Source organism: Ursus maritimus, unplaced genomic scaffold (assembly GCF_017311325.1).
Source record: "Ursus maritimus isolate PB19 unplaced genomic scaffold, ASM1731132v1 scaffold_18, whole genome shotgun sequence".
Classification (NCBI taxonomy): Eukaryota; Metazoa; Chordata; class Mammalia; order Carnivora; family Ursidae; genus Ursus; species Ursus maritimus.
In genome coordinates, this window is record NW_024424230.1 from 17797157 (window position 1) to 17824171 (window position 27015).

Below are 27015 nucleotides of genomic sequence, written 5' to 3' on the forward strand. Positions count from 1 at the left end.
GAAGGACCTTCTCCTCCTGACCTCAAGACCTTGCTGGTGCTGAAGGAATGGGAAGGGAGAACCTCCTGAGGAGACACGCATGGGACGGCCCTACTAACCACAATTCTGCAGCAGGGACAAGAGGTGAGAGGGAGGGAAGGGCATGGTTCAGAGAGCAGTGGGTTTGAATCTTGACCTGAGAGCTGGGGGCAGCAAGGGAGTGTTGTAGGGCACATTGGCGCTGGGCCAGCTTGTAGGGGGACTGGGGGAGGAGGCTGGATCAGGCAGGGGAGATGGATGGTCTTGACATGAGAGGGCACTGAGGGCACTGGGCAGGGGTGCTGGACCAAGTTCAGGGTTCCCTGATGCACCTGCCATGGCCCTGGGCCCCTGAGCCTCTAACAGGAAGAGAGTGCGCAGCAGACCCGGCCTGGGCTCGAGGTCAGCTCACCAACCCTCCTCGGACTGGGTGGAGCTGCTGGGACCACATTCCTGCTAGAGTAAAGGGGAGAAGCCAAGGGCTCCCGGGGGCTGGAGTCTGAGAAGAGCCTGAGGCTTTGCAAAGGCCAGAACGATCAATAGAGCATAATACCGGGTGGAGAAGAAAGGAGGTTAAGTGGGGAGAAAGCAGGCTCAGTGCCACAAGAGCTGAGAAAGCAGATGGCTAGACTTTCTCATTCCCCAGCCCTTTCCTCAGGGCATCTGAGAGCAAGACAGCCGCCTCCAGCTGAACATCTGCATGCCCTCTTCTTTCTCCCTCTCTCTCCCTCCCTCCCTGGCTTCTCCCTCTCGCTTTGCCTCCCTCCCCACACCTCTCCCCCTTACTGATTACACCCTGGAGCAGCTGGGTGTTATTTTGCCATCACCAATTTTTCTCATTATCAACATTTAGCGGCATTTCCTCCCCTTGCAAGTGGTTGTCCTCACTGACACGGTATACAAGGAGTACAAGAAGCCCCTCTTTCCTGGGGACAATCTTGGTGGGGACCTTTCTGCAAAAGACTACTTTAGATTCTGCCTGGTAGGATTTTTGCAGTGTGTCTGTGTGTGTGGGGGCTGGCCTGAATATTGTTATTGGTTTGCCCCCAGGGAAAGCTTGGTTTCTGTCCCTTCTCTGCCCTGGTCCTGCTCTAGCAAGGAATATTCCTTTCCTGGGACACTCACCCTCCACGGCATTGCCCTGCCTGGTCGAGTGCACCGTGGGTTGGTAAAGCATGTAGGGAAGAGTCAAGGCTGGAAAATGAGGGCACTTGCACGGCTCGTGTCCCGGTATCTCTACAGACATCTGTGGAGTCAACCAATCCGCTCTCCTTGAACCGTCTTTGCAAACTGCAAACGCATGAGCTAGGAATGTCATTAAAACCTTTAGTGCTTGCCTTTATGAAACTGTTAGCCTCAGCCCCTAACCAGGTCTTGCAAGAATGTGACTTAGGCTTGGAAAGAGAGAAGCAGCATTGTAGGGACAACGGTTGAGGACAGGGTGGGAGGAGGCGTTCCTGGGAGCGCTTTGGTTAATGGCACAGGTGGAGCCAGGAGAAAGTATTAAGGAACAGCACACTTTCATCTTGTCTAGGACCACCAGCCTGGCCCCTGCAGCTCTCCCAAACTTGATATTTTGCCTCTGTGTCCACCATCCTCTCAAAAGGAATCGCTGCTTCTTGTCGGGTGATAACCCTGAGCACTTTCCTCCTTCCGCTGTGTGTCGTGGCCAAACGTTGGGCGGCCCGGCCCCGCTGAGTTCAGCGGCTCTACAACGTGAGAGAGATAAACAGGGTTCTGCAGTAGGAGGCCTTGATTCGAATGAGGCAGACTTGGCGTCTAATCTCAGCTGCCCACTTAAGGACCCAAATCGCCATTTTCTCATATGTAAAATGAGAAGGAGAGATGTCTACTCCCCAAGCTCTTCTGAGGAAGATGGCTCCCTTGCACAATGCAGTGCCCCTGTTCAGGCATCTTGAGACCCCTCTCCTCCATAGGGCTAGCATATTATAGGGGCACAGGTATACTGAATCAACTAGCAAGAATAGAGTGGGGCTGTAGAAAATGAAAATAGAATTTTTAGTATAGGAAGCATAATCAATACAGCCCGATCTGCCCGTTCAAGGCTATATGCAATGATGCTGGGAAGCAGCCTCAGGAGGACTGCCCATTGCCGCTCCCCTCGCTGGGTGTTGCTCACCTCCCCAGCGTCCAGGCCCAGCACCATCACCGCGTAGCAACCTCGGGGTTCAGTGGGGATTAAGCCCACCCGGCAGCCCTTCCCCTTGCAACAATGACTGGTTTCGTTAATGCCGCCATCCATCCAGTGGCTGACATTACTGCAGCCAGGGGGTTGGGCCAGGTGGTCCCATCAGCCCAAACCCCAGACCTCTTGTTGACAGCTGTAGACAGCCAGTGGTTGACCCCAACAAAGATGGATTGCCTCAGGAGCTGCTGGCTACTATGTGAGAAGCCAGCTTCTAGAGGCATCAACCCCCCAGGCACAGAGAAAGAGGAGAAAAGGAATCAGGGTGCCTGATGACAGGACCCTGGGTCCAACTGAGCTGCTGGATCAACCACTCCTGAAGTCCACCCACCTCTGGCGTTTTTGCTATGGGACCTCACATGTTCACTTATTATTTATACCAACGTCAACCAGAGTTTCTGTTATGTGCAACCAAAAACACCCTCCTGCATCTGATTCTGAACATGGATGTTCCCCTACATTTTTGGCTCAGATATCTGAGTGTCTCCAGCGGGATAGAGAGCCGGCTCACTTTCTGGTTCTTGGCCATCACCTGCTTCCACCGAGCTTAAGCTTCTCACAGATCTAGGCCTCGGGTTATGAATTTCAACGTGGGGACATCAACCACACACACCTTCCTCATTCACTCAAAAAAACGTGATGAAATCTTCATTATGGGGACGCCCGGGTGGCCCAGTTGGTAAATGTCTGCTTTCTGCTCAGGTCATGATCCCAGGGTTCTGGGATTGAGCCCTGCATTGGGCTTTCTGCTCAGCGGGGAGTCTGCTTCTCCCTCTCCTGCTCCCCCAGCTTGTGCGCTCTCACTCTCTTTGTCAAATAAATAATAAAATCTTTAAAAAAAAATCATCATTATGTGCCAAGCGCTGTGGTGGGCAGTGGAAACAGGAGAGAAAGCAAGTCAAGAACTTGTCAGAACGGTATGGAGACCATGTGCCATGTATCCAGGGCAGGTGTGTTCTATCTGTGAACTCCTCCAGCCATAGGACGCGCTATGGAACATTTGCCTGAAGGTCTCCAAAACCCCATGAGAGTCAGGAACTCAGCTGAGGCACAGTGGGTGGGGTTCCACCGCCCTTCCTCAGGAAGCTCGCTTGCAGTTGGGCAGGGAATAGGGAGCCACAAACCTCAGGGATGGGGGCCAGGCAAAGCTGCACCTTGTCAGGCTGTAAATTAAGTCCAAGTAAGCGTCAACCTGTGTGATGGGTCCTGAGGTCTTGAAAGGGAGTCAAGAAGCCTCCGGTGCTCAGGTGGGTTTGTCAGGGAATCTCCCTTTTCATAAAGGACTACATTCAGCAATCTCTGAAGCCCAAATAGGACTATAAAACTCCCACTCGGGAGTCATGGCTAAGGGACGAGGTCTGCAACTGAGGCCGAGGCAGAGCCCCGGAACCCAAATACACGCGGTTTGCAGTTTTACAATTTAGTCAATATTCCATTTTCCAGCTCCCTCTGCTTTGCTCGCCGCGGTTGACGTTTCGGGCGTTCCGGCTCACAGCCCGTGGAGGGCGTGACTGCGTGCTCGAGGTCCGTGCGCGTCTAGCCCCGCTGGGCCGCTGCCCGGGGCCGAAGCAGACCCCAGACCGCAAAGCTCTGGCACGGAGCCTCCCGCGCTCCAGCCCCTGTTCAGGTCCTTCACGCAGAGGTCGCCCTCCCTGTGGTCTTGCAAGACGATCGTAGCCCTCCGCCTCCCGGTTGAGAAACGGAGGCCCCTTTGCAGCTGAAATAGCGCATGGGACTCTCTACATGGCTGGGCAGGAGAGATGGGATTGAGCAGGCGCTTGACTGGCGTTCTGGAGCTTGACCACGGCCACTGTACCTGTTTGTAGACACTCGATGCAAGTGTGTGGAATTAAAGTTAACAGGAGAGGCCTTTCCAGTAGATTGTAATAGCAGAAGTTCACGATCCTCTGATGTCCCCTGGCCTCTCACTGCTCCGGAGATTCTGAACACTGGGAGGAGAGAGAGTTCAGGAGTGGGAAACTGGAAGCTGGTCGCCTAAAACAGAATAGGCATCTTCTCTTAATCGAAAATTTCCCTCAGGCCTTTTCAACGCGGTCACAGAAAGGCATGGTACCCGAAGTGCCTTCAGTCTGATGTTCTTAGACTCACTGCACAACTCTGACCTTGGGCAGGTTACCTGACCTCTTGGGCATCCGTTGTCTTTTCTTTCTTTAATTCTTAATTCAATTAACCAACATATAGTACATTATTAGTTTCAGATGTAGTGTTCAATACCTATCAGTGGGGTGTAACACCCAGTGCTCATCACATCCCATGCCCCTCCTTCGTGCCCATCCCCCAGCTATCTCCATCTCCCCACCCACCTCCCTTCCAGCAGCCCTCAGTTTGTTTTCCAGAGTCCAGAGTTCTCATGGTTGGCTCCCTCTCTGATTTCTTCCCCATGCAGTTTTCCCTCCCCTCACTTCTATGATCCTCTGCGCTGTTTCTTATATTCCATGTATGAGTGAAACCATATGACAATTGTCTTTCTGATTGACCTATTTCGCCCAGCATATCTCCTCCAGTTCCAGCCACGTGCCGATGTAAACGTTTAAGTATCTATCCTCTGATGGCTGAAAGTACTATTCCATTGTATTGGGCATCTGTTTTCTATAAATGTTGTGGCGGCTTCAAATCATGGTCCCAAGTCTTTCTTTGACATGCCTCCCTGAAGAGCTGGAGTTTGTGTCCCCTCCCATGGGATCTGAGGAGGGGGCTGTGACTGCTTTGGCCAAAGCACTGGGACAGAAAGGACGCTATGTGACCTCCGAGGCTAGATTACAAGGTCATACGAGCCCACCATGGTTGCTAGGAACACTCATTCTTGGAAACTTTGACTTCCACGCAAGAAGTTGGACTGGCACACCAGCACGCTGGGAAGGCCACCCATCAGCACGCTGCTCCCTAGTCCCAGCTAAGCTCGGCCCTGAGCCAGACCAGCTCGGCCACCTTGTAGATGGGCCCTCCAGCCCTGGCTCTTGTAGTCAGCTTAAGTCACCCCAGAGATGAAAGCCCAATTGCCATGGTGCAGCCAGCCTCCTGTTCCCCAGTCTGGGAACATTATACATGTAAGGTTTCATGCCACTAAGTTTGATGTGTTTGGGTGTTGCAACACGAGGTAAGCAGGACATACGGGAACCTACTCATTTGCTCAGATTGGAGGAGATACTATGGGAATGTACTTCATTCGGAGACTGATTGCAATGTAGTTTAAAAATGAGTAGCGGTTAAATCCACAGCCCTACCCACGTCCCTCATGGGCCTCTTACCCAGGCCACCAGGCACCTGTTCTTAATCATTCTCTCCAATCCTGGGCCAGGCACCAAACCACCAGTGTGACAGCCCTCATGCTGGGGGACCCTTGAAATTGTTCAGACTAGCCGATACTGAGCCTGCTTACCCTGCCTCACCCATAACTTCTCTCAGAAGCCACAGTAAAGGCTCCTGCCCAGCACCCCCATCTCTGCCTTGCAACCTATTGGGGCTTCCCCTGAGTGGCCCCCTGTATGGTATGCTGTGTGCTCCTGGGGAGCTGGGAAGAACAAACTGTAGAACTTTTCCAGTGTCTCTTGCTCGCTCTGCATGTGGCTTCACCATACCTGATCCACAATGTGGTTCAAATGGTGACATACGATGTGTCATCAGTCTGGGCTACCTTCTTTTCTTTTCACTCCCTCCCTTCCATTTCCTTATTCTATTAGAAGTAAGAAACACCTGCATTGGAAGGCAAAATGCAATCACCATGATTGGAAGACAAAATAGGAGAAGAGTAGTGGTGCATGAAAGCCTAAGGAACACTTTATTGATAGGAGTCTGTGGGCTGTGGGCTGGGCTAGCTTTGGGAACCAGAGTGGCTTTTGGGTGGGGGCAGGTGGAAGGCACACCAGATGATCTGTGGGTCCCTAATGCATTATGGATTACTGCCGTGCATGCTATGCATGCTGTGAGGGGTAAAACTATCTGTAAAACTTCCTGTCCTCGCATTGGGAACATCATCTGATCCTTGGGTCATTTACTCCTACAGAACGGTACCCTTTCTCAGTGCACCTGCACGCCCGGGACAGACACCCGTGGTTAAAATCCAGAGGACTTTTATTGCCAAGAAAGTCAAGGTTTCTTCAGTTGATTTCTCGCAGACACCTGCAGTGAGTGTGCACGTGAGTCACCCAGGTCTCGCTGAAATGCAGACTCTGGTCAGCAGATCTCGCGGAAGGGGTGTGGAATCCAATAAGGCCTCTGTGTTGGTCTCAAGCTCCCACGCAAGGCTGATGCTGCTGGTTCCAGGCTTCACGCTCTCTCTGAGGAGCGAGGAGCTCCAAATCTCCAGGACCCAGGCACCAGAGCCAAAGGGCCCTGAGACCCTTTGGGGCTGTTCTCCTTTGGAGCAGGGTGGTTTCAACTCTGCGGAGAACCTCCCATCACCCTGGATAGCCCCACAGCTACTCACCACTTGACCCTCTCCCTCTCCCCCTCCCCTACCCCAGCAAAACAGGATGAGTGAGACCTCAGGCGTTCAGCCCTGTTTCTCAGGATGCTGCATTGGGGACATAACTTCCTCCCCTGTGCCCAGTTATGCTTTCTCTTCCAGCCCATCCCCTCATGCCATCTTCCCCAAGCTGGACTTTTCTGCTCACCTTTTGTGTAAAGGGAACGATGCTACGTGTGGTTCACACTGCACCCCTCGCTGTCATCACCCCCAGGCCAGGACCTGGGCCCTGGACTGATGGCATCATCTTCTGAGTAGTCTATTCTGGAGGTGCTGCTTCTCCTCCACCCAGGAAAACCTTTCTGGAGGAGAAGGCATCTTTGGTTTTTAAAATCCAAGGGAGAAAATGTTGGAGACTTACAAAGAATCAGGTGAAAGACTGCAAGTCCTCCCCAAATGATTCTGAATTTCTTCTATTGCCTGATGCCTAGAGACTGTTTTCCATTTCTACAGAATTTAGAGTTAGCTATTATACAAATGGGTGTCCAGTGTTCCTCTAGGCCGCGGTTCTGCTGCTTGACGGGATTCAGAGAAGAAAGAATGTCTGAACCCCGAGGAGGGAGGTTTGATGGTCGGGTGATAATTAGGGCCCACTGGCAGGGCTCCCCGACTATCCTCACAGAATCAAAAGGCTAGTTCCAACAAAGATGGATTTCTATGGGTTTCAGTGTGTGTTGACGGAGGTTTGGAAAAAAACCACTCAGAGAAGGCCTCAGAGAAATCTATGGAAAATACGCTGGCCCGTGTTCAGTGAGCGCTCTCAAGCTTTCTCCGATTGCCCCACTGGGAGGCTGCTGAACCGCGCCCTGGGTGGCTGCTGATTCGACTTTTGTGTTTCTTTAAGTCCCTGCCACTGGTTTTCAAACTGGGTCATGAGGCTGGAGCTCCTCGATGATGCAGTGAACAGCTGAAGAATAAAATTTTTTATTGTCAATAAAACCTAGCTTTATTAACTTGAATTGCACTAATTCAGATACTCCTGCCCACCTACTCTTTCGTGGCCACCCAGTCAGAATGTCATCGCCCCATCTTCGCTCCTTTGTCTTTGCTGCACTGGCTCCCCCTGCTTTCTCCGGGGCAAGACAGAGGAGAGGCATCACCTGTTGCTCTGCCTCTGACTGCCCTGATTGCCCTTGACTTACATCCGCCGCATCGCTACCGTAAGGCTGGAACCCCACTGCGCAGGCCCTGAAGTGGCTCAGTTGGCCTGCGGCAGTGTAGCCTTGCTCAAAATGCGGCTCTACCTGGTCCAACTCTGTCCTCGTTCCCACTAGCCAGTGTTCAGCTAACAACGCAGAACATTCTACACGCCAACCTCGCCCAAGTGGGCCTGCATTCGCCTCAGCAACGCCATGTTCCCTGCCAAGTCAACTGTCTCAACTGTTGCAAGGCGGGGGAGGGCAGTACAGTGTCCTTCACACCAAGAAGGTACTTTGAGACTGAAAACAAAGCAAAGCCACTCCATGCCATTTACGGTTGTATCAGGGTAACTTACTGACGGGGCATGGGAGGGGGACAGACAATCCAGACGCTACACTGCTCTTCTCCACCAAGTCAGGCCGAATCCCTCATGGCCTTTGATAGAGCCAGGGGCATGGTGGCGAGGCCACTGGGTAGTTCTGCAGAGTGGAGCCACCTGGGTACACCAGAGGATCTTTACTAGTCACCTGACCTGGGGCTCCTGCGCGACCGGTCATCTGTACTAGTCACCTGACCTGGGGCCTCCCAGCATAACAGAGAACTCAAGACGAATTAACACCGGGAGAGAGGGATCTCCACAAATTGGAGCTGGAGACAAAATGAAAAGGAGCCTAGGGAGAGAGTGAAACAGAGAACTGGGCTGTGATTGCTTCCTAGTCCCATTCTTGGACTTTCATTGTTTGTCTTAGTAACGGCTCCTTTAGGTGTGATAGGAAACACCTCAAATGCCTGGGCCTGGGCGAGGGTAGTTAAAAGAATACAGGGTACCCTTTGGGTACCCAAGGGTGGAAGTGGCCCTTCCTTGAGAGACTAGCCTCAGAAAACAAGAACCCGGGCAGAGCCTTCCAGCACCGTGCCCCTGGGCGCCTCTGCCTCACACTCCCTCATCCCCACCCCCACCCAGCTGTCTCTGCTCCCCTGCCTGGATCGGACAGACCAGCAACCCCAGCTGCTAGCACACCCCAGGTGCCCAGCATTGGGACTAACACACTTCTGAGCCCCAATTCTCAATTTCCTGATTGGAATGGATTCCCACCAGCCGTGACCAGGCGAGACGTCTCAGGAGACAGAATGAGGCTGATGTGATCACAAAAAGAGTCTATCTATGCACCTCTTTTTCAGAATCAAAGGCTGGAGGGCAGGCTGGACAGTTCTCCTTTCTCACACCCGTATCACGATCACTTCCTTGCCTGTCTTGAATTTTCTGTTTATTGCATTCAGCTTCTTATTTCTGTCTTCCTTTTCTGAACACAGGGCAAGGTTCCCTAGGAACAGCTGATCTCATTTGAGGCAGCCATCACGGCTTAGTGACATTTGGTATTTGAGTGCGGATCCCCAGTATTTACGACTTCTTTTGAAAAAAAAAAAAAAAAAAAAAGAAAAAGCCAGTTGAACCCTGACTGGCCGTGGCAGGAAGCCACGTTCTCCTCTCCTCCTCTATCTTCTCTATGCCCTCTCCAGCTTGTGCAGCTCATATTAATACCCTTTAATGAAAGCAATCACTGGAAAGTTCTCCAGGTGTAGTTAAGACAGGCTAATAATGGTCCTGCCACGATGTGAGGCATTCTATGATGAACGTGGAGGGATGAAAATGTAAAGCAATCAATGCTTTCCATTTTCTAGTTCATTCATTCATTCTATATCTCACCCTTGCAGCTGAACAGTCAATTCACCAAAGTTCTGTCGTCTTTATTTTTTTGCTCTCTTGTTCACACTGTATGTTTGAAGGAATGAGAGACAATTAGTATAATTAACCACTGGTGTATAAATACAGGAGGTAAGAGCAGGAACCCATCCGGGGAGGGTACATGTGAGGAGCTAGAATGTTAGGTGAGGTCTGGAGAAAATCGGAAACCCAGGGATGATGCATGAGGCAAAAAGAAGGTGGTGTTGGGCATTTACTAATTGTCATATTGATCAGTGATTTTCAGAATGATTTTGAAGGTCTTGCTGTGAAGTTTAGTCCATCACCTCCCTGTGCCAGTAACAAACAACCACAAGGCCTCAGCAACATGCAACAGTAATACCGGCTCACATCCCGACACCTGGCCAGCTACGGGCAGCTGTGGGGCTCTGCTGACCACGGATGGCTCACACGTCAGCTGGCTGCTGTCGGCTGATCGCGGCTGGGCCATCCAGGTCCTGGGTTCATGGGCTTGCTCCGATGTCTGCTGACACCCCATTGGCCAAAGCAGACCACGTGGCTGAGCCCAGTGTTAAAGAGTGGGGTGGGTCACTGTGCCTGCCACGCAGTGCTCATATGCACATGGTACAGGCATGCAGCTAATGTAAAGGCTGTAGGATCGGGACCACTGTTGCACCGCTACCAAGTACTTACTTAGCAGAAGTTCATTAGCAGCAGCTTCACGGCCCCGAGGCTCTCATCTCCCGGCTCTGCGCTGGCCTGAGAACACGGTTATTACATGCAGCTTTGATGGGCACAGACCTACTATGTGGCCGGAGGGCTTTGGCATCAGCTAGCGATGCCAGCCAGGACAGCGGGAGCAGTAGCGTCCGTGTGGAGCCTGTGGGCCTACCCTCACTTGATAGCTTCAGGTTTATGGTCTGGCAGCCCTGAAGTTCCGGCCCTTCCACACAAGGGTATGAGTCTCATCCCCTGGGGGCTGGTGGAGTTACGCTGCGCTCAACCGTGGGATCCTAGGAAAATTTCTACTAGCAGAATAATCAAATGTATTTTTCCTACTTTCCTCTCCAAATAAATAAAACAACATTAAGATGTATTTATAGAACTCCAGCATTCAACAAAATCTGTGCTTCCTTCACATAATCTTATCCCCTGATCATATCAATAAAACTGATCCAAACCCTTTTAAAAATTTAACATGATTCCCTTCAGCTATAATCCTTTCAGGCAGCCTACCACTGGAGAACTCAGGCAATAACAAAATATCTACAGATTTCAGGGAGCCCATGGCTCAGTTGGTAAAGCATGTGACTCTTGACCTTGGGGTCATGAGTCTAGCTCCAGTGTTGAGCATGGAGATACTTAAAAAAAAAAAAAAATCTGTAGGTTTCATCTCCAGTTACTTCCCAAATAAAAATAAAAAGCTTAATTAAATTTTAAAAATATCTGTAGGCTTTTTCTTCACCGAAGCAGACAAATCTTTGGCTCTCAAGTCACATATTCAAAATGTTGAACTAATTTAAAATGGCCTATCTCCACGCACAATGGAGTATTTTGCATCAATAAAAGAATTGTGGCACTGACTCATGTGACAATGAGGATGAGCCTTGAAAACATCAGGCTACATGGAAGACATCAGCCACAAAGGACCACAGATCGCTATCGATTCTGCTTCTATGAAATGCCACAAATTAGAGAAATCCATAGAGACAGAAAGCAGAAAATGTGCATGTTAGGTGAGATATGTCAGCTAAGCTCACTGTGGTAATCATTTTGCAATTCATCAGATCTTCTATGCTGTGTGCCTTAAACTAACACAATGGATGTATCCGTTATATCTCAATAAAACCTCAATAAAAACCAGTCGAAAATCCGAGTTTCATCTATTGATCAGGTGTTGCTGAAATGAGGTACTGAGCCAGCCATTTCTTTTTTAGCAACGAGAAAGAGAGGTAAAGCCCAAAGCCAAGTCTGACACTCAGTGCGCTTGTCTGCCTTCACCGTGGCCTGAGCCTTGGAAGCCGGCTCTGTGACAGCGTGAGCAGCGCCAGTCCTCCGCGGCCTGGGAGTCAGAGGAAGCAGGCGCGAGGTCTGCAGCCTTGGCCTCCTGCCCCCTTTGCTCGGCAATGCAGCAGCACCTCTCGGGCTCTGGGCGGAAGGTGAGAGGGCAGGGGCGGGGCGGGGGCGGAGGCTCTGCCGCACATTCTCCATCCAACACGAACAATCCAGGTGCCGTCCAAAGGGCCCCGTGGGTTGCTCTCCTGGAGCTGACAGGGCAGCTGTCAAAGAACCGGGCTCCCTTCCGAGGCGGTCGGTGCCCAGGAGCCCAACCCAATGTCATTGGAGGATTAGCTGCGTCTCCCAACAGGTCTGGCCTCATGACCGGACAGAGGCTCCCAAGGGCTTCACCCATTTCCAGTGATGACAGAGGTCAGGTGAATCTGCTCTTTCAAGAAGAAGCAAGACCTGTCATCTGTGGGAGTCATTGTGCTATCTAGCAAGTATTTCTGTGCCCCCTGTTCCTCGCCTTTCTCTTCTCTCTCACATATGTGCACGCACACGGGAGGCAGGATTGCCCTCTTGTTCCATAGGAAGGTAAGTGACCAGTGATTGACTCTGTTGGGCCAAGGAAAGTGAGCGGGTATTGAGCCGTCACTCCCAGGTAGGAGATGGAAGAGAATGTCCATCATTTTGTCTACAACAGGCAATGTTAAACAGGCAACTCTTCCATCAGCCTGCATCATAGAGAAAAGTAGCAAAAGCTCCCCAGCCATGGGCCACATGCAGCATGAAGGAGAAATACTCCTCATTAGCAGTATTGTCAGAAATAACCCCTGTGTGTTACTGCAGTATGACCGTCTCATCCTGACCTGCCCCACGCCGATTCACAAATGCAGGGAGAAACAAAGGGGAAGAGGAAGGAAACTAATGTTTATTGATTTCTTTCCTTCTATTTCAGAGCTGTTTATTTCTTGCTCTCATCAATCATGCGTGAGATTGTATGTTTCCAATCATGAAAGGCTTGACCTGGTCCCCTTGTTCCCATGTTCTTGGGGGATGAGAAGGGGCCACGCTGTTAAAGTTCTGAGGGAGTCCTTACTGATCTTTAGGGAACCCCGTCTCAACGGCAGTTGTGGGAGGATGTTCGGGAGCTTGCTGAAGGATAGGGCCATGGGAACAGGTGTCAAGTGTCTTTATTTAATTAGCAGCCCTGGGCCTGCAGGAGAAGGGAGAAGGCAACGGTGGGGGCACAGCAGTGAACTGTGGCGCAGGCCGGGCAGGAGAAGGAGGCAGAGCTGAGCTGGAGAAGCACAGCTCACCAGGCAGCCAAGAAGGAGGGTCTTGAGCCTCAGTCAGCTATGACAGGGAGCAATAGAAAGGGGGACCCTGCCCTTCTTGGAGGGGGACAGGAGAAAGAAGCTCACACCTCGAGATCGCCGTTCATTCTCTTGTCAAGTATTTATTATTCATCTACTACAGCTCCAAGCGCTTTCCAGGTGCTGGGGAGGGGTTGGGAGATCCGCGTCCTCGCGCCATATCCTAGTCTGGAGACAGGTGTTGGCACCACAAACAGTAACACACCTCTGAGTGTGACCCACATGCAGAGAGAGGCTTGGGCCGCAGGGGTGGGGAACGCAGGGCTGGGGCAGGGGCAACGTGACACAGAATGGTCAGGAAAGGTGAGTGACCATAGGGATGGCAGAGGGGACAGGGGCAACGGACACAGAATGGTCAGGAGGTGAGTGACTCATAGGGATGGCAGAAGGGGACAGTGTGACAGACCCTGAGGGGTCAGCGCGTGTCTCCACGATGACAGATCCGAGGACAGTCAGGACGTCAGGGGCCAGACTCCCCTCCCTAACATGGTTACAGAATCGAGGGCAAGCCCTTGGTTGGGGTGTTGTCTGTCTTCCTACCAGAGTTGGAGGTGCTTGGTCTGGGCCCCGCGGCCGGAGGTCTGGGATACAGCTCGCTCGTAGCCACGGCCGCTTGTTGGTCAAAGCCCTAGCCCAGCCCACGAGGCCCGAATCCTTCCTGCACACCCAACACCCCCTTCCTTCTGGCCAGCACCTGCCTCCTCGCGTAAGCACGGGGCCGGCCCGGCCCCTCACGGGCTGTCTGGGGTCCCCTTCTCATGCCTGCATTGTTTCCCTGCTCTGGGAGGTGGGGAGGGAAGGATGGCTGGGGGTGGACGGGGGGTCTCCATTCTCAGGAGTGGCTGTAATGGGAGTGCCCTCAGCCAAGCGCCTGGAGGATGGATGGGCTGATCAAACCAATTGTCCATAGTAATCTCAGATCCATTTTCCAGGTTTACATTCTCAATTCACAAAGGTTTAAAACTATGGATTTTCATTTGCTTGTTGCACCTGTAACCTCCCAAGCATCCTCTGGGCGCGGGTGTCAGCAGCCAGCAGCCAGCCTGCATGAGGTAATGCAGCCTCTGCTGTGGAGATGGGCGCTGGGGAGAAGGGACATTAAACAGACCAACAACTGCAAATCAATCAGGCTCGCCTGGGACTCCGGCCGGGCTGCTCTGGTCTGCCCTTTCGTGCGTTAGGGTGTATGTGTAGAGGGGAGGAGAGGAGGGGATGGAAAATTTGAAGGTGCCAGAGCTTCCAGCCCTGGGAAGGCAGAGGAACCAGCCCAAAGTCTCACCGGGAAAGGACTGACAGGCCAGCTTACCCTCCACTCACCACTGCTCTCCCCAGACCCTCACTTGGGGGCCCCAGCAGGCAGCACAGTACAGTGACAGCCATCTGTAGAAAGAGCAGAGGTGGGTGCCGGACACACTGCCCCCCGTACCTCCTCTCTCGCCGACGGTGTACACACAGACACTAAATATTTCAGTAGGCAAATGATTTTGAAGGGTGTGGAGAAGGCCAGAATAATGATTTATAAATTTTAGAAAACTTGATTCCTTGAGCGTGCTTCACAGCAGGACCATCGCCCGCGCAGGCAGAGCTCTCTAGGATTGACTTTAGGAAGCAGAAGAACGTGGGAGCCTGCTCTCTACGCTCGTTCCCAGGGCACTTTAGTCGCTGGCTCAGGATGCCCTCAGAACCCCACCCCGCCTGGCCCGTCCCTCGCCCTCAGCTCCACCTCGAGGAAGGAGCCACCCTGCCGTGGAGGAGAGTGTCTCCGAGGGAGCTTGATGTCCCCGAAGCCCTGGCTCTGGCCCCTCTGTCCCCCATCCCAGGTGAGTTTGCTGCGGCCTGAGGGCTTCTCTCATGGCAGCTGATGCGACGAGCTGGCCCTGGGTCCCGGAGCAGCTTCCCTGCCTGGCTCCCGAGACCTGCAGGCGCCAGGCCAGCCCGCTGGTGCCCCCGGGCCCTCCGCCCTGCGTACCCCCTTGCCTTTGTCCCCACCGCAGGGTTCCTTGTTCCCAGGGTGGAGAGGATGCCTGGTCAGATGCTCTCTCCCCACTCTCCCCGCCACCCGAGAGACAACTGTGCAGCCAGGAGCCCCTGGACTGAATCCCAGCCCCAAGCCAGTGTGTCACTAGGAGCCTCTGTCTCATCTGTGAAATGGCATCATAACTGGGTGGGACCACCGTGAGGGCAAGTGAGTGTCTGTGCTGACGGTCCTGGCCGTTGCTCATGCCCCCCCGCCCCGTGCTCACCCAAGGGAGGGGCGTCTAACAGAGGAATTAGACTCCAAGGTCCAAATCCCCATTTCCCACAGCCATGCCCTGAACCGTCACTCTGAGGCCGAGAGTTGAGGATGTTTTGGCTCAAAGGTGGGAGCAGGTCGCCCTCACGTGAGCCCCTTGGCTGCCTCCCACCACACCAGGCTCCAGAGAGCCAATGCCCTCCTGGAGGCGTGTGGACTCCCCCACCGTGGGACAGCCTCGTCCCTCTCTCTGGCCCAGGGCTGTCCAGCCTCCGGGAGGGCGTGCAGCTCTCACGTGGGAGGGAAACTTCCTCCAGAACAGTGTGGAGAAGACTATGGGGACAGTGGCGCGCGGCCACCCTCAGGTCACCCTCAGGCAAACTGACCGGCCAGCAGGCTGGTCGGGCTCTGGCCTGGGTGCTGCCAATAAGGATCTGAGCAAGAAGAACCAGGGGCAGGACCCGAATGGCCACTGCCCGTGAACGACCTAAAGCGCTCCCTCTGTTCGGGACCACCTAATTATCCAAACCTCCAGATTTGAAAAGGAGGATGTTTAATCTCCTGGTTTTTCCCCAGGGCTCTCAGCCCTTTGACCCCTGCTTGACCTTTGCCCTTCCACCTAAGTGTTCTCCCCAGAGGCCAGGCCTCCTTGTGCAGATGTTTTGTTTAGTAAACAAGATTCCCCAGTGGGGAGGGTAAATGGAGGACACTGGGGGGCAGCTTTGAGGAAGCCACACGCTGCTTCTCCAAGGGCACCCTGGAAGCCTAGAAGAAAGGAACTGGGGACTGGCAGGGATCATTGCCAAGCAGTGCTCCCAGGATTCCCCACCCTGTGACCCGGGAGAGGGGGTCTCGGTATCCGCTGAACCGAGGGCACACTCTCTGTCGGGAGCCACTACAGAGTCATTCTTTGCTTTTTTCTCTATGCGAAGCGGTTGGCAGCAGCCCCAGCCGGTGGCACAGCTACGGCCAATGCAGCAAAGGATCGAGGAGCCAGCGGGAGCCCCGTGTGGGAGCCGACTTCCAGGCTCCATAACCATCTGTGTCATCGAGAAAGAAGGCGCCAAGTCGCTCCTGGGTTCAACTCCTCGTTGGCATCCCGTTAGCTTTTGGCCCTGGGCAAAGTACTGCTCTTTGTCTCGCTGTTCTCATCTGTAAATAGTGACAGAGGACCTCCTGACGGGGTCTTGCATGAAAAGTAAATTAGACAAGGGTCAGTGGAGTGTTCGCCACTGTGTGGCTTATAAAAGGATGGACTTATTTAATTAATATATTTTTAATTGATGTATAGTTTTTATTTTTCTTTCCAGCAGGGGCTCTTGCTGCGCGTCACCCTCTGCCCTCACACCTCCCCACACACCTTAGCGTCCTTCCCCAGGACTCCCTAAATCCCAGGGATGACACCTGGGCTTGTAGCTAGTCTGGGTCTGCTTGAGTCTCTGGGTACTCCTGAGCCAGGCTCGCCACCAGCGTGATTTTACACTCTGTGGGGACATTCTGGCAATATCTGGAGACATTTTCGGGTGTTGAAACTGGGCAAAGGGTTGTTACTGGCGCCTAGGGGTGAAGACCAGACGTGATGCTCTACACCCTACCCAGGCACAGGAAAGCCCCCAAACAGAGAAGGATCTAGTCCAAAATGTCAATACCGCAGAGCTGGAGAAGGCCTGCTCCGGACTCGGCATCTGGGTGGGGGTGAGGCCAGCACAGGAAAACGCATGAGGTGCCTGCCTCCAGCCAGCCCGTGACCCACGAGAATCTGGATGTGTCCCCACCCCACCCATCAGACTCGTGGCAGGAAAAGGAGAGCACTCCTCCGGGTGATATTTCCATTCTCCCACATTCCCTAAAGAGTTCCGCAAAACAAAGCAACCCCGTGACACGAATTATGTGTCCCGAGAAGCCGTGGTGTGCAATATGCATTCATGTAAATCAATGAACAGAAACCAATTGCTGGGGCTCCAATTGCTAGACAAAGCCCGAACTAACGCCTGTAATTTGAAGTATTCACTAAACTGAGAAAAATCTATCCACGGTGCCGGGCTTTCCTCTGTCTCCCAATGGCACTCCGGCCTTCAGCTGCTCAGCCGGGCTGCGCCGAGAACGGAGCTTCTGCTCCTTGGTCACTGGGGTCCCTCCGAAGTTAAACCCTTGCCCGGCGCCCATGCCCTCACTGGAGACAAGAACCAAGAAGTATTCTTTCAAGTAGGCCCTGATTACCTTGGTTACAGTCAGGGACAAACCAATCAACCTAATTAAAGGGGGCAAAGGGTGTGGTAGATCGAAGGGGGAGTGCAGTGAGAGGTTGCTCTGGAAATTTTAGCACCTCCATAGTTATTTCTCAAAATGGAGTCTGAATGAAACTCCCTCCCCAGCTTACTAGAAGACAACTGACCTCTCCCTTTGGTCTATTTCATGTACCAAATGCCATCGGTCCTGAAGACTTTGCCACGAACAGCCCGCTCAACATCAAACCAGATCTTGATGTGATGCTTCTTCAATGCTACCATTGCAGGGTGTGCCAATCTAGAGACCGCACGCACCACACTGTTTGTGTCTTTCTGACCGAGCAGCATGATGTCTGAACCACTCGCCAAGAACACAGTTCATCACCAAAGAAAGGAATCCGGCCATCACCTTGAAATGGCCAAAAGGCCTAAGTGACAGGCAATGAGAGTCTTAATTCATTTTTTTAAAAGATTTTTAGATTTATTTATGAGATAGAGACAGCCAGCGAGAGAGGGAACACAAGCAGGGGGAGTGGGAGAGGAAGAAGCAGGCTCATAGCGGAGGAGCCTGATGTGGGGCTCGATCCGCTAACACACCGGACACGCCTTTAGCTGAAGGCAGACGCTAACGCTGTGCCACCCAGGCGCCCAGAGTCTTAATTCATTTTTTATCTGAAATGGGAAAAAAAATCATTGCAAAGTTGTTTTTCTTTCCTGGGGTGGGGAAGGAATAGTTCCCCAAACTACAAGGCTCCAGTAACTCCGCTCTGCCTGAGTGTTACAGCACAGACTTCATTCCAGCTCCTCTCGGTGACGAGGCTTGCCAAGAGGCTGCCCAACCCTTAATGAAACGAGAAACGCCTCAGTCCAACCACCCAACCTTGGCTTGAGAAAGGGGCTGGACATCCTTTGTCTACATTAACGCCAAAATAGCGAGTGCTTTTAGCGGTCAGCAGGAACCATAGAAGCGACCACAACGCCGGTGGAATTAGTTCTAATCTTGCACGGCTGCAGTTGGCGTATTCACGCAAATCCCGGCGCTCTCACTCTGTGGTGTCCTTGCAAGTAAGTCACACGCCTTCTGAGCTTTAGCGTCCTCACATGGACACTATGAATGATAATAATCCTCCTATCCCTCATGCTGCTCAGAATAAAGAGAGAGGGTGGCATAGAACCTCCATCCAGCAACTGGAATTTTGGTTATTGCTCAAGAGAGCTAACTGTTGTATAATAACTCTAAGAAGGCAGGCTTTATTCTGCATCTTCCGCAGTCCCCAGGATGGATTGAAAGTGTTGCCAACGCATTTTTGCTGAGCTTCCTGGCTCTTGGCATGATCGTCCCTGCCCATCTGATAGAGGAAAACTCCTGCAGGAGGGAACATCAGACTTCCACTGGTCCCGCTAGCCACTTGAGTGCAGCCCACGTGGTCTGGAAGGAGAGCCAGGGCTGCCCAGCTGGTCTACTGCCGCCGGCTGGAATTCAGGACTCCAGTGGGACCCAGCACGAGTCTGTCCAACTCCCAGAGGCTCTGCTTCCCAGAGGGGCTGTCCTACTCTTGAAGTTGTGGATGTGGCCTCCGGTCCCAGGACAGAGTGGAAACTGGCCACAGACGCACGCTTGTGTATTCCAGGGGGCAGGGAGGATATGGTTTGTGTCTGTGAATCCCCTAGTGCCCAGTGCGGCATGTCCAGCGCCGGAATAGATATCTCGCTGGTCGATCCATCGCGTCAGGATCCTGGCCTCGCTCCCAGCTCTTGCTCTTTTAATTTCCAAAAGGTCAATCAATCAATCAATATATTTTCTACAGTCTGCAGTGCCACTGTGCAGCCTCAGAAGGAAGTCGGCGCAGCCCCGCTGCACCCACCTCAAGCTGACAGGCAGATACAGACTCTCCCACACACGCACATATGCAGGCACGCACGGGCACCCCTAGAACACACACCGACGTGTATGCACGTATGCACACACCGGGACACAGAACACGCATGCCCCTATGCGCACAGCAGGGGGTCTAGTGATGCAGTCACAAGCAGGCCTCGCTCTGAGGCCACCTCATGAGCACACCTTTCGTGACTCACGGAGTTTCTCTGAGAGGCTTTGCTAGGTGCGAAGATTTGGAGGAAGGCGAGCTTGACAAGAGCACACACAGCTGCGTGGTGCTGAGAACCACACCGATCCAGGCAAGCTGAATGCCAGTGTGCTCTCTCGGCAGACGGGAGTGTGTCCTTGGTGCACCAGGAAGGGGGAGCCCCCACTGTGGGAAGGAGGAGATCCTCAAAAGATGCACAACAAAGAAAACAAGCTCCAAATAAGTCATGGGGTGCAGGCGATCTGGCCTCTCCGTCCCTGCAGCTTCGTCCCCTGGGAGCACATCCCTCTGACCCCAAACTTTCCCCATTTTCCAAGTCAGCGCATTTGATGGGGCCCATCGGCTCCTGATTCCAGTCCTCGCCACTGCTTAGCCAGGGAACCGGTGTCAATTTACAGCGGTTCGATTCATTTCTTTATATCCACATCTGATGTGATCTTATCGAAGGGGCTGCCGAGGGAAGAGGAGCTGCAGGTTTTGTTCCTTTCCTTGCTTCGTCCTCCCTCCTCTGTGAGTCTCTCCTCCTCACCTCCCCGGGAGGCCCCAAGGCTGAGCCGGATCCCTCCTCTCTGAAGTTAATGGCTGTAAGAAGATTTCATTTTATTATATCTCCAACTCGCTCTGGATATTTTATATTTGCCTTTGACCAACTAGGAGCCCTGGACTCATCATTTAGGAAACAAAGCTAACCCCAGAGCTTTAAGGAGGGCTTTTTTCCTTTCCATTTTAGCAGGCTAGTAAAAATCAATAACGCCATGTTCCTCATCTGTAGCCCACCTGACATCTCATGAATGGTCAATGGAGCCTGTTTCTGGCTGCCGAAGCTACGAGAGCCGCTGTGCCAGCCTGGCTGGGATCGTGCCTCTGATCTGCCAATTCTAGTCCCTCTCCCCACAGAAGATGCTCCTGGGTGCTCTCGGGAGAAGGTCGGGCTTCCGAAAAGAGTTTAGAGCACTCACATTGAGGACAGAAAACTGTGGGGTGGGAAGGGGAGGGTTTATGTGAGCACAGAGATTAGCCAACTCTTGGTCCCTCAAAGGATTCGTTAAATAGGACAAGCCGAGGATGGGGATTTGGAGGGTATTATTCCGGTGCAATTAGCCATGAGCCCAGGATTCAAGAAGCTGCAAATTGGTCCTGGCTGGTGCCAAAAGGTTTGGGACCCAAAGCCCTGTTTGATGCTGGGCAAGCCCTGGATGGGCTGAAGTAGGAAACAGCAAAACACAGCCCCGGTCGGCAGACGCCTGCCCCTGCCTCGTGGGCGCCCCGGGACGTGAGTCTGTCCGGCTGGCCCTGGACGTGTGAGTGCTCCCTAAGGGGTGGATGGCCCAGGGCAGGCAGTGTGGCCTCTCGGGCAATACAGGCAACCGTACACGTGAGACTCCCAAACAATGGAGACAATATTGGGGAGCCCTGCGGCCGCAAGAGAACGTGGAGACAGGGTTCCGCGAACAAGAGCCGAGCCCGGGCAGGGGAACATGAAACAGCCACCCCCACCCCACCCTGAGGCCTTTTCAAAGCCACAGACTGAACCATATTGTCACTCCCAAGCCAAGTTTAACTTCTAAAGAAATCTTTTCAAGATGTTCAAAGCCCCCGCATGCAGCTTAGCTCTAAGCGCTACCATCTGCTGCAAGCCGCCCGGCCTGTAATCCCCGCTCGGGCAGAGGCCCTCGTGGCAGGGTCCCTGCTGTGCCCGCTGGAGAACGCACATGGGGTAGCGGATGACAAAGGGCCGGCGGGCGCTCCAGCTCCCGGGCAGCAGCGCACCAAGCACCGAGCGCCGCGTCTGGGAGCAGCGCGGACGGACCATCTGCGCGACACCCAGCTCTCCTGAGCGGGCTCTGGGAGGGTCCTGCCCCCACCCCGAGCAGGAAGGGAAGGCTCAGCGTCCCCCGGCGAGGTCTGGAAGTCCTTTAACTCCAGAATTTCAGGTGCAAACAAACAGGGACCTATCCGATTCCAAATGAAAACCCTCCTGGGGCTGGTTTTTCTATCTCTTTTTCTTTTGTTTATTTTGCCCCTGTTCTAGAATAAGCCGTCACAAGTTGGGATGAAATTAAATAGCTACTCATCTTGATAAGAGACCCAATATTGGTGCTCAGGCACCAGCAGCCATCCAGGGCCAGGAATTAGGCCAGGAGGTCTGTTGTTCCAGGGCCCGGAGCGTCGTGGAGGCTCAGAGCCCAGAGGAGGAAAGAGGAGCGGGTGCCAGGGCCCTTCCAGGTAGGGGGGCCCAGGGGTGGGCTCAGGCATAAGGGAGATCAAGAGGCCTGAAGGACCAGAGTGGAGTGGAAGGGGTCAGCCTGGGGAGCAAGGTGATGGGGAGGAGTCGGTCGGTGTGCTGGCTCTCCTGAAACCCTCTTGACCTGGGGCCCAGCCTGGCTTAACAGGAGAGAGGGCAGGGGTCCAGCCGCAATGTGCCCCGGCAGGCTGTAGGGAGAGGCAGCATGGAGGCCACATCCCAACAGGGGGCTCAACTCAAAGACAGCTGTGATCATTGATCCAGGGCCATCGCTGCCCAACTGTGTGTCCCCCGCTCTGTGTGGCAGGGGAGCAGAGAGCCGGGCAGGAGCAGCGCCCCGGGGGCTGTGTGTGGCTCTGGGCTGCAGCAGAGGGACAGCGGGTGCGGTGGTTAGAAACACATGTCCAGAAGCCACTTATTGGATGGCATGGTTGTGGGAAAATTACTTAAACTCATTGTGCCTTAGTTTTCCCATCTGTGAAATGGGGGTAGCTGCTGATGACAGCATACACCTCACGGGGGTGTTGTCGCGGTTAATACACCTACAGTGTGTAGAACAGTGTGTGGGACCCAGCAGGGGCCAGACTGGGCTTTGCCGCATCATTATTGCTTTATTTATCAGAGGAGTGAGTGAGAGAGTGACGGTCTCAGCTGTCATCTCGGCTGTGATGAGGAAAGGAAGGAGCTCCCCCTTACTCCAAAAAGGCTCGCCCATCAGCCGTGGGGATTCCAGAACTCATTCACACCTTTCCTCCAGCCCTCACCACCACTGGCCTGGGCGCCCTTGCCTGGTGGCTTGGCAGATCTGAGACCCCGCCAGGAGGCTGGGGACTAGATTTCCCAGTGTCAGAAGCTTCTGGGAGTAACCACCCTGGGGGCTGCTGGCCACAATCCCCAGACGTTTCTGGCAGCGGCTGTGTTTCAAAGCCACTCTCAGAACTGAGATTCAGATGGGATCCAACTGGCCCACCAGGGCTCCTGGGCCTGGTGACCCCCCAGCTGGCTTTGGCCACAAAGAGCAATGCCTGAGGTGTAAGAAGACAAAAACAGAAGGTTGGTTTGCTTTTGGGGCGGGGAGGTTGGGTTTCTCTCTTTTTTATTTTTTTCTTGTGCCCTACCAGAATCTGGGAGACAACAGCCAAAACTCCTGAAAATCTTCAGCCCCCACTTTGGGCAAAGGGCCAGACTGTCTTGCTATCTAGAGGTATAATGACATGGATTTCACAGGGATGTTCCAAAGCTTTCTTCCTTCACTCCAACCCTTTGCTCCAGGACCCACCCCATCCCCCGATCCCACCCGGGGCTGGTAAAGCAGGAGCCCAGAGCAGACTGGAGCAAGCTGGGTGTCCTTGCACAGAACATCAGGTCCCACGGGCCCGGGGCGGAAATTTCCAGGAGTGCTTTGATTGTCACAGGGTTGGGGGGAGACAGTAGCAGCATTTAGTTGATGAAGGTTGGGGCTGCTGGAGCTAGGGGTTTAACCTCCAGCTGCAAACCGCTGCCTGCAAATCCAGGTTCGACCACTCCCTGCGGGTGTGAACTTCTCTGGCTGTCACAGAGAGCAGTTTACTGACGTCCTAGGTCACTGTGCACGTTCCGTGCCCACAGTCGGCACAAAGTCCCTAGAACCATGTCTGAGCTTACAGATGTCAGTTGTCACTGTCCTGTCAACTAAGGAACAGTCCCAGTCACTAGTCCTTGTCCTGTGCTCTAGCTGACTTTCAAATGTCCCACTGAACATTTCAATAGCTTGAAAAATGTCTTCATAGTGATCTGGGCTTAAAACATGATTCTTTTCTTTTTTAAATATATAAATAGAAAACAATTTTTTAAAGGTTTTGACGTACAAGAGAATCTCTCAAGAATGCAATGGGGATGTTGATTGTATCCGACTCGCCTCACCTCTTCGCATACGGTCTCTTGGCTGCTCCTGCCTCCCAGGCCTTGGGCTGCCCATCCCACCCGACCTGCTTCGGGGCATCATGATGCCACCACCTGAGGTCCACCAGCGCTGTGCCCACGTGCCCTGAGGCTCAGGATATTCTGACCACTTCTAGAGTCAGATCAAAGGCCACACTCCAGAAGGTGCAGTTGCCTTGGGGACCAGAGGACATAACCCAGAGGGGCAAGAGATTAACGTTCCCCGGAACCAACTTCAGCCAAGGGGTATGAGGATTCCCAGTCCCTTGCTTCTCCCAGGGGACTCTTCTGACATGGGATTTCCCCATCCGGTCTCTCCAGAGACTTCCTACAGAGCTGAGCGTCCTCACCCCCCCCCCCCATCGAGGTGTCTGAGAAGGGACTTACTCAGGAAAGCGTCACCCCGCAGGGCATTCCCTCCTCCACTGCTGCTGCTCTGACTTTCCCTCTCACTCTGGCTGCACTGGAACCTCCCAGAGAATTCTTCCTCGCTTCATCCCTGCCTCGTACTGTTTTCCAAGGAACTTGGGCTTCAATTTCCCCAAAGAGTGGAGATCGGACCTTGCTTGGGCATTCTTCTTCTTCTCTAAGAGTTGTTTACCATTTCAGAAAATCACATAATCAATAGCAACAATACTTAAGGTATTGAAGTCACCAATGCAACAAATCTCTATCAGCCCCCGTTTGGAGCCATGGCTTTCGTGGTGATTATCTGCGAGGGTCGTGGTGTCTGTGTATTTACTTATTGAACTCCTTCATTATGAATTACTTCCCTTTTATTTCTCCCTTATAGTACATGGAGGGCATTGCATTGATTTTTTATTATGTATATAGGGAAGTTGTATTATCTATAAGCTTAATATCGAGATCGTTAAAAGGTCATTAGAAGATATTTGTCATGTAAAGTGGGCATCAGGGTTGACCTCACTGCCAACGGAGTGGTGCAGGAGGCACCCCCAGGCCACTAGCCAGCTGTGTTGTGTGCATAAGATACTTAATGTCCGTGGGCCTTGGTTTGCCAGGTTGAATGAGATGATCCCTAGAGTCCTTTATAGTTCTAGTACTCTGCGGTTTAATTTAGGGGAAGCCATCCGCCTTTCCTTCTGGGCTTTCACGAAGGTGCTTTCTCTGTTGTCAGAACCTAAATTCAGTCCACCTTCATAGGCAGAAGTGGGGTGCCATTCATTCCCTCTGAGCCTGGCAGGAAGTGAGTGGCTGTCCACCTAGGTTAGAGTTCACTCCCAAATCCTATTCATACTCCTGGGTCCAGATGGCTGCTCTCCTGGCCCACCTGACCCATCTGCCCCCACTGGGGATGTCTGACTGTGCTTTGTAAGTTGGCCTGCCTCTAAAGCCCAGTGTCATTCCCAGCCTGGGTTTCCATGTGCTTCCTGAAGCTCTTCCTGCTTCCTGTGTCCCCAGGGCTGGCCTGCGAACCTTGCCCCATCTCTGTGCCTCCAGGTGACACCTCTTGATCCCACTCCCAGGTCCAACTGTCAGAGCCAAGGCCAAGGCCAAGGCATGGAGCTTGAAGTCCTTCCCTAGAGGGCAGGAGGTTTGAGAACCAGGCTGCTGTCCTTTGCACTTGTCTAGATGGACACAGAGAGGGGGCTGAGTGTGGTTCAGAAGCAGAAAGAACTCTCTTCATGGAACCCCACATGCCACCCTGCAGCCCCAGCTGTCAGGACCCACACTGTTAACGCCTCCATTGTGCCATGCAGACGACAGGAATCAGGGAGCGACCGGAGCAAGAGCCCACCCCATCCAAGAGCTGTCTTTTCCACCCACTGGATTTTCAAGTCTGAGGAGTGCCTGGCAATGTTGTTTATGAGTAAAGAAGACGACAAAGTAGAAAGTTTGGACGAAAAGAAAAAGTTTGTCCCTAAATGGAGCAGTTTCCTGCAGGGAAGAAGACGCTGCCCATGGAGGAAAGGTCCTGTTTGGGACAGAGATGGGCCCTGAAAACAGCGAGTCCGAAGCATGGGCCTCTGCACCTCCATCCACTTGGGGGGCACAAGTCCTTCAGCACGGAGGGGCTTGGGGGCCACTCCACCTCTGATTGCACAAGAAGTTTCCACCCATCAGCTCATCCAGCACCAGCGCAGAGCGGCCTGAATGTCCTCCGTCAAGGCGAGCTCAGCCCACAGCTGCTGGGGCTGCACACAGCTGTTCCCGAGCCCTAGCTGAGGCCTGGGACAAAAGACATAGGCATAGCGCTGTTCAAGAACGCTGACTAGCTTGCCTCGGGCTTCTGAATAGAAAAAAAAAAATTGTAGGGTTCTTCCTTGAGGTTAGCATGCAGTGTTTTCATGGAACTTATGGGTTCCTGTTAAGAGCTGAACCAAGGAGGATCTGGAGAGGCTTTGGGGCCTGAGTGTGGGGGGCGCTTTAGAATCCGACAGCGTTGGCTTCTCAGCAGGTGTGAAGCTGCATCGAGGATTTACATGCGAGGGGACAAGGTTTTACATGTTGGGGAAAGCTCAGAGAGTGCTTACAATGTCCAGACATAACGCTTTATTTTAAGCCGACTTTCCGGAGGACCTGTGCCCAAGGAAAGCCTGCATTGCGAGGACAGTCAGAGCAGTGACAGTAGAGCCCGTGGGGCCAGTGGGCCCCAGCTGGTGTCGGAGGGCCTCGCTGTGGCATCCAAAGGCAGAGCCCATGCTCCTGACCCTCGTACCCCTTCAGCTATTTTATCAAAAAAGCAAGACAACAAATAAGGCCCATCAGAAAGCCAATCCCAGGCACGGAAAGCCCCACGGTGGCCATGACCGGTCCTGGGCCCCAGGCTCTGGGTGCATGGTGTCGGGGCGCCCTGCGTGCTTGGGGAGAGACTGGGTGGTCTGCACACTGATGTCCCTCAGTGGGAGAAGTGGGGGAGGCTGAGCCTTCTAGGAAGATCTACTTATCCTGCAGGGTGGCCAATCCTGGGCAAGTGTGGATGCCCCGGAACGGCTAGGGGGCATCATCCTGTAGCCCCCCCCAAACCGTAGCCAGAGGGCAGGGCTGGAGAGCCACCAGCTGCTGTAACGGGAGTGCCGCGGACCTCTGCCCAAGGGCCAGGGAGGCCACTGCACCCCCGGGAGTGGCGACAGTGTGGGTGGCTGTGCTCACAAGAGGGACCCCCGTCTACACGCAGGCCCCTGCACCCCAGAGCCCTCTCCAGCGCATGGCCAGGAAGCTGGCCGCCGACAAGCCTCCAGTGGATTTGTGCGCACTCAGGTTTGAGACCAACCTCCTGATGACAGAGCCCTGCTGCGGGGTCAAAGGTCACGGGGAATCAATCTCATCGACTTTCATTGCTGAAGGAGTCGGAGGGCCCAGCCGCCTCACCAGACCCCGCGGCAGCGCAGGAATATTCAGTCTC

At 53.3% G+C, this 27015-nt stretch overlaps 1 protein-coding gene across 1 annotated transcript in view; it reads right to left on the reverse strand.

The window, feature by feature from the left end:
- Positions 1-17675, reverse strand: part of ST8SIA3 (ST8 alpha-N-acetyl-neuraminide alpha-2,8-sialyltransferase 3) — a 140452-nt gene extending 122777 nt beyond the window's left edge. The window contains 2 exon segments of the mRNA XM_040632355.1: positions 17233-17416; positions 17587-17675. Of these exon segments, the coding sequence (XP_040488289.1) occupies positions 17233-17416; positions 17587-17675 (273 nt within the window).
- Between the last annotated feature and the right edge of the window lie 9340 nt (positions 17676-27015).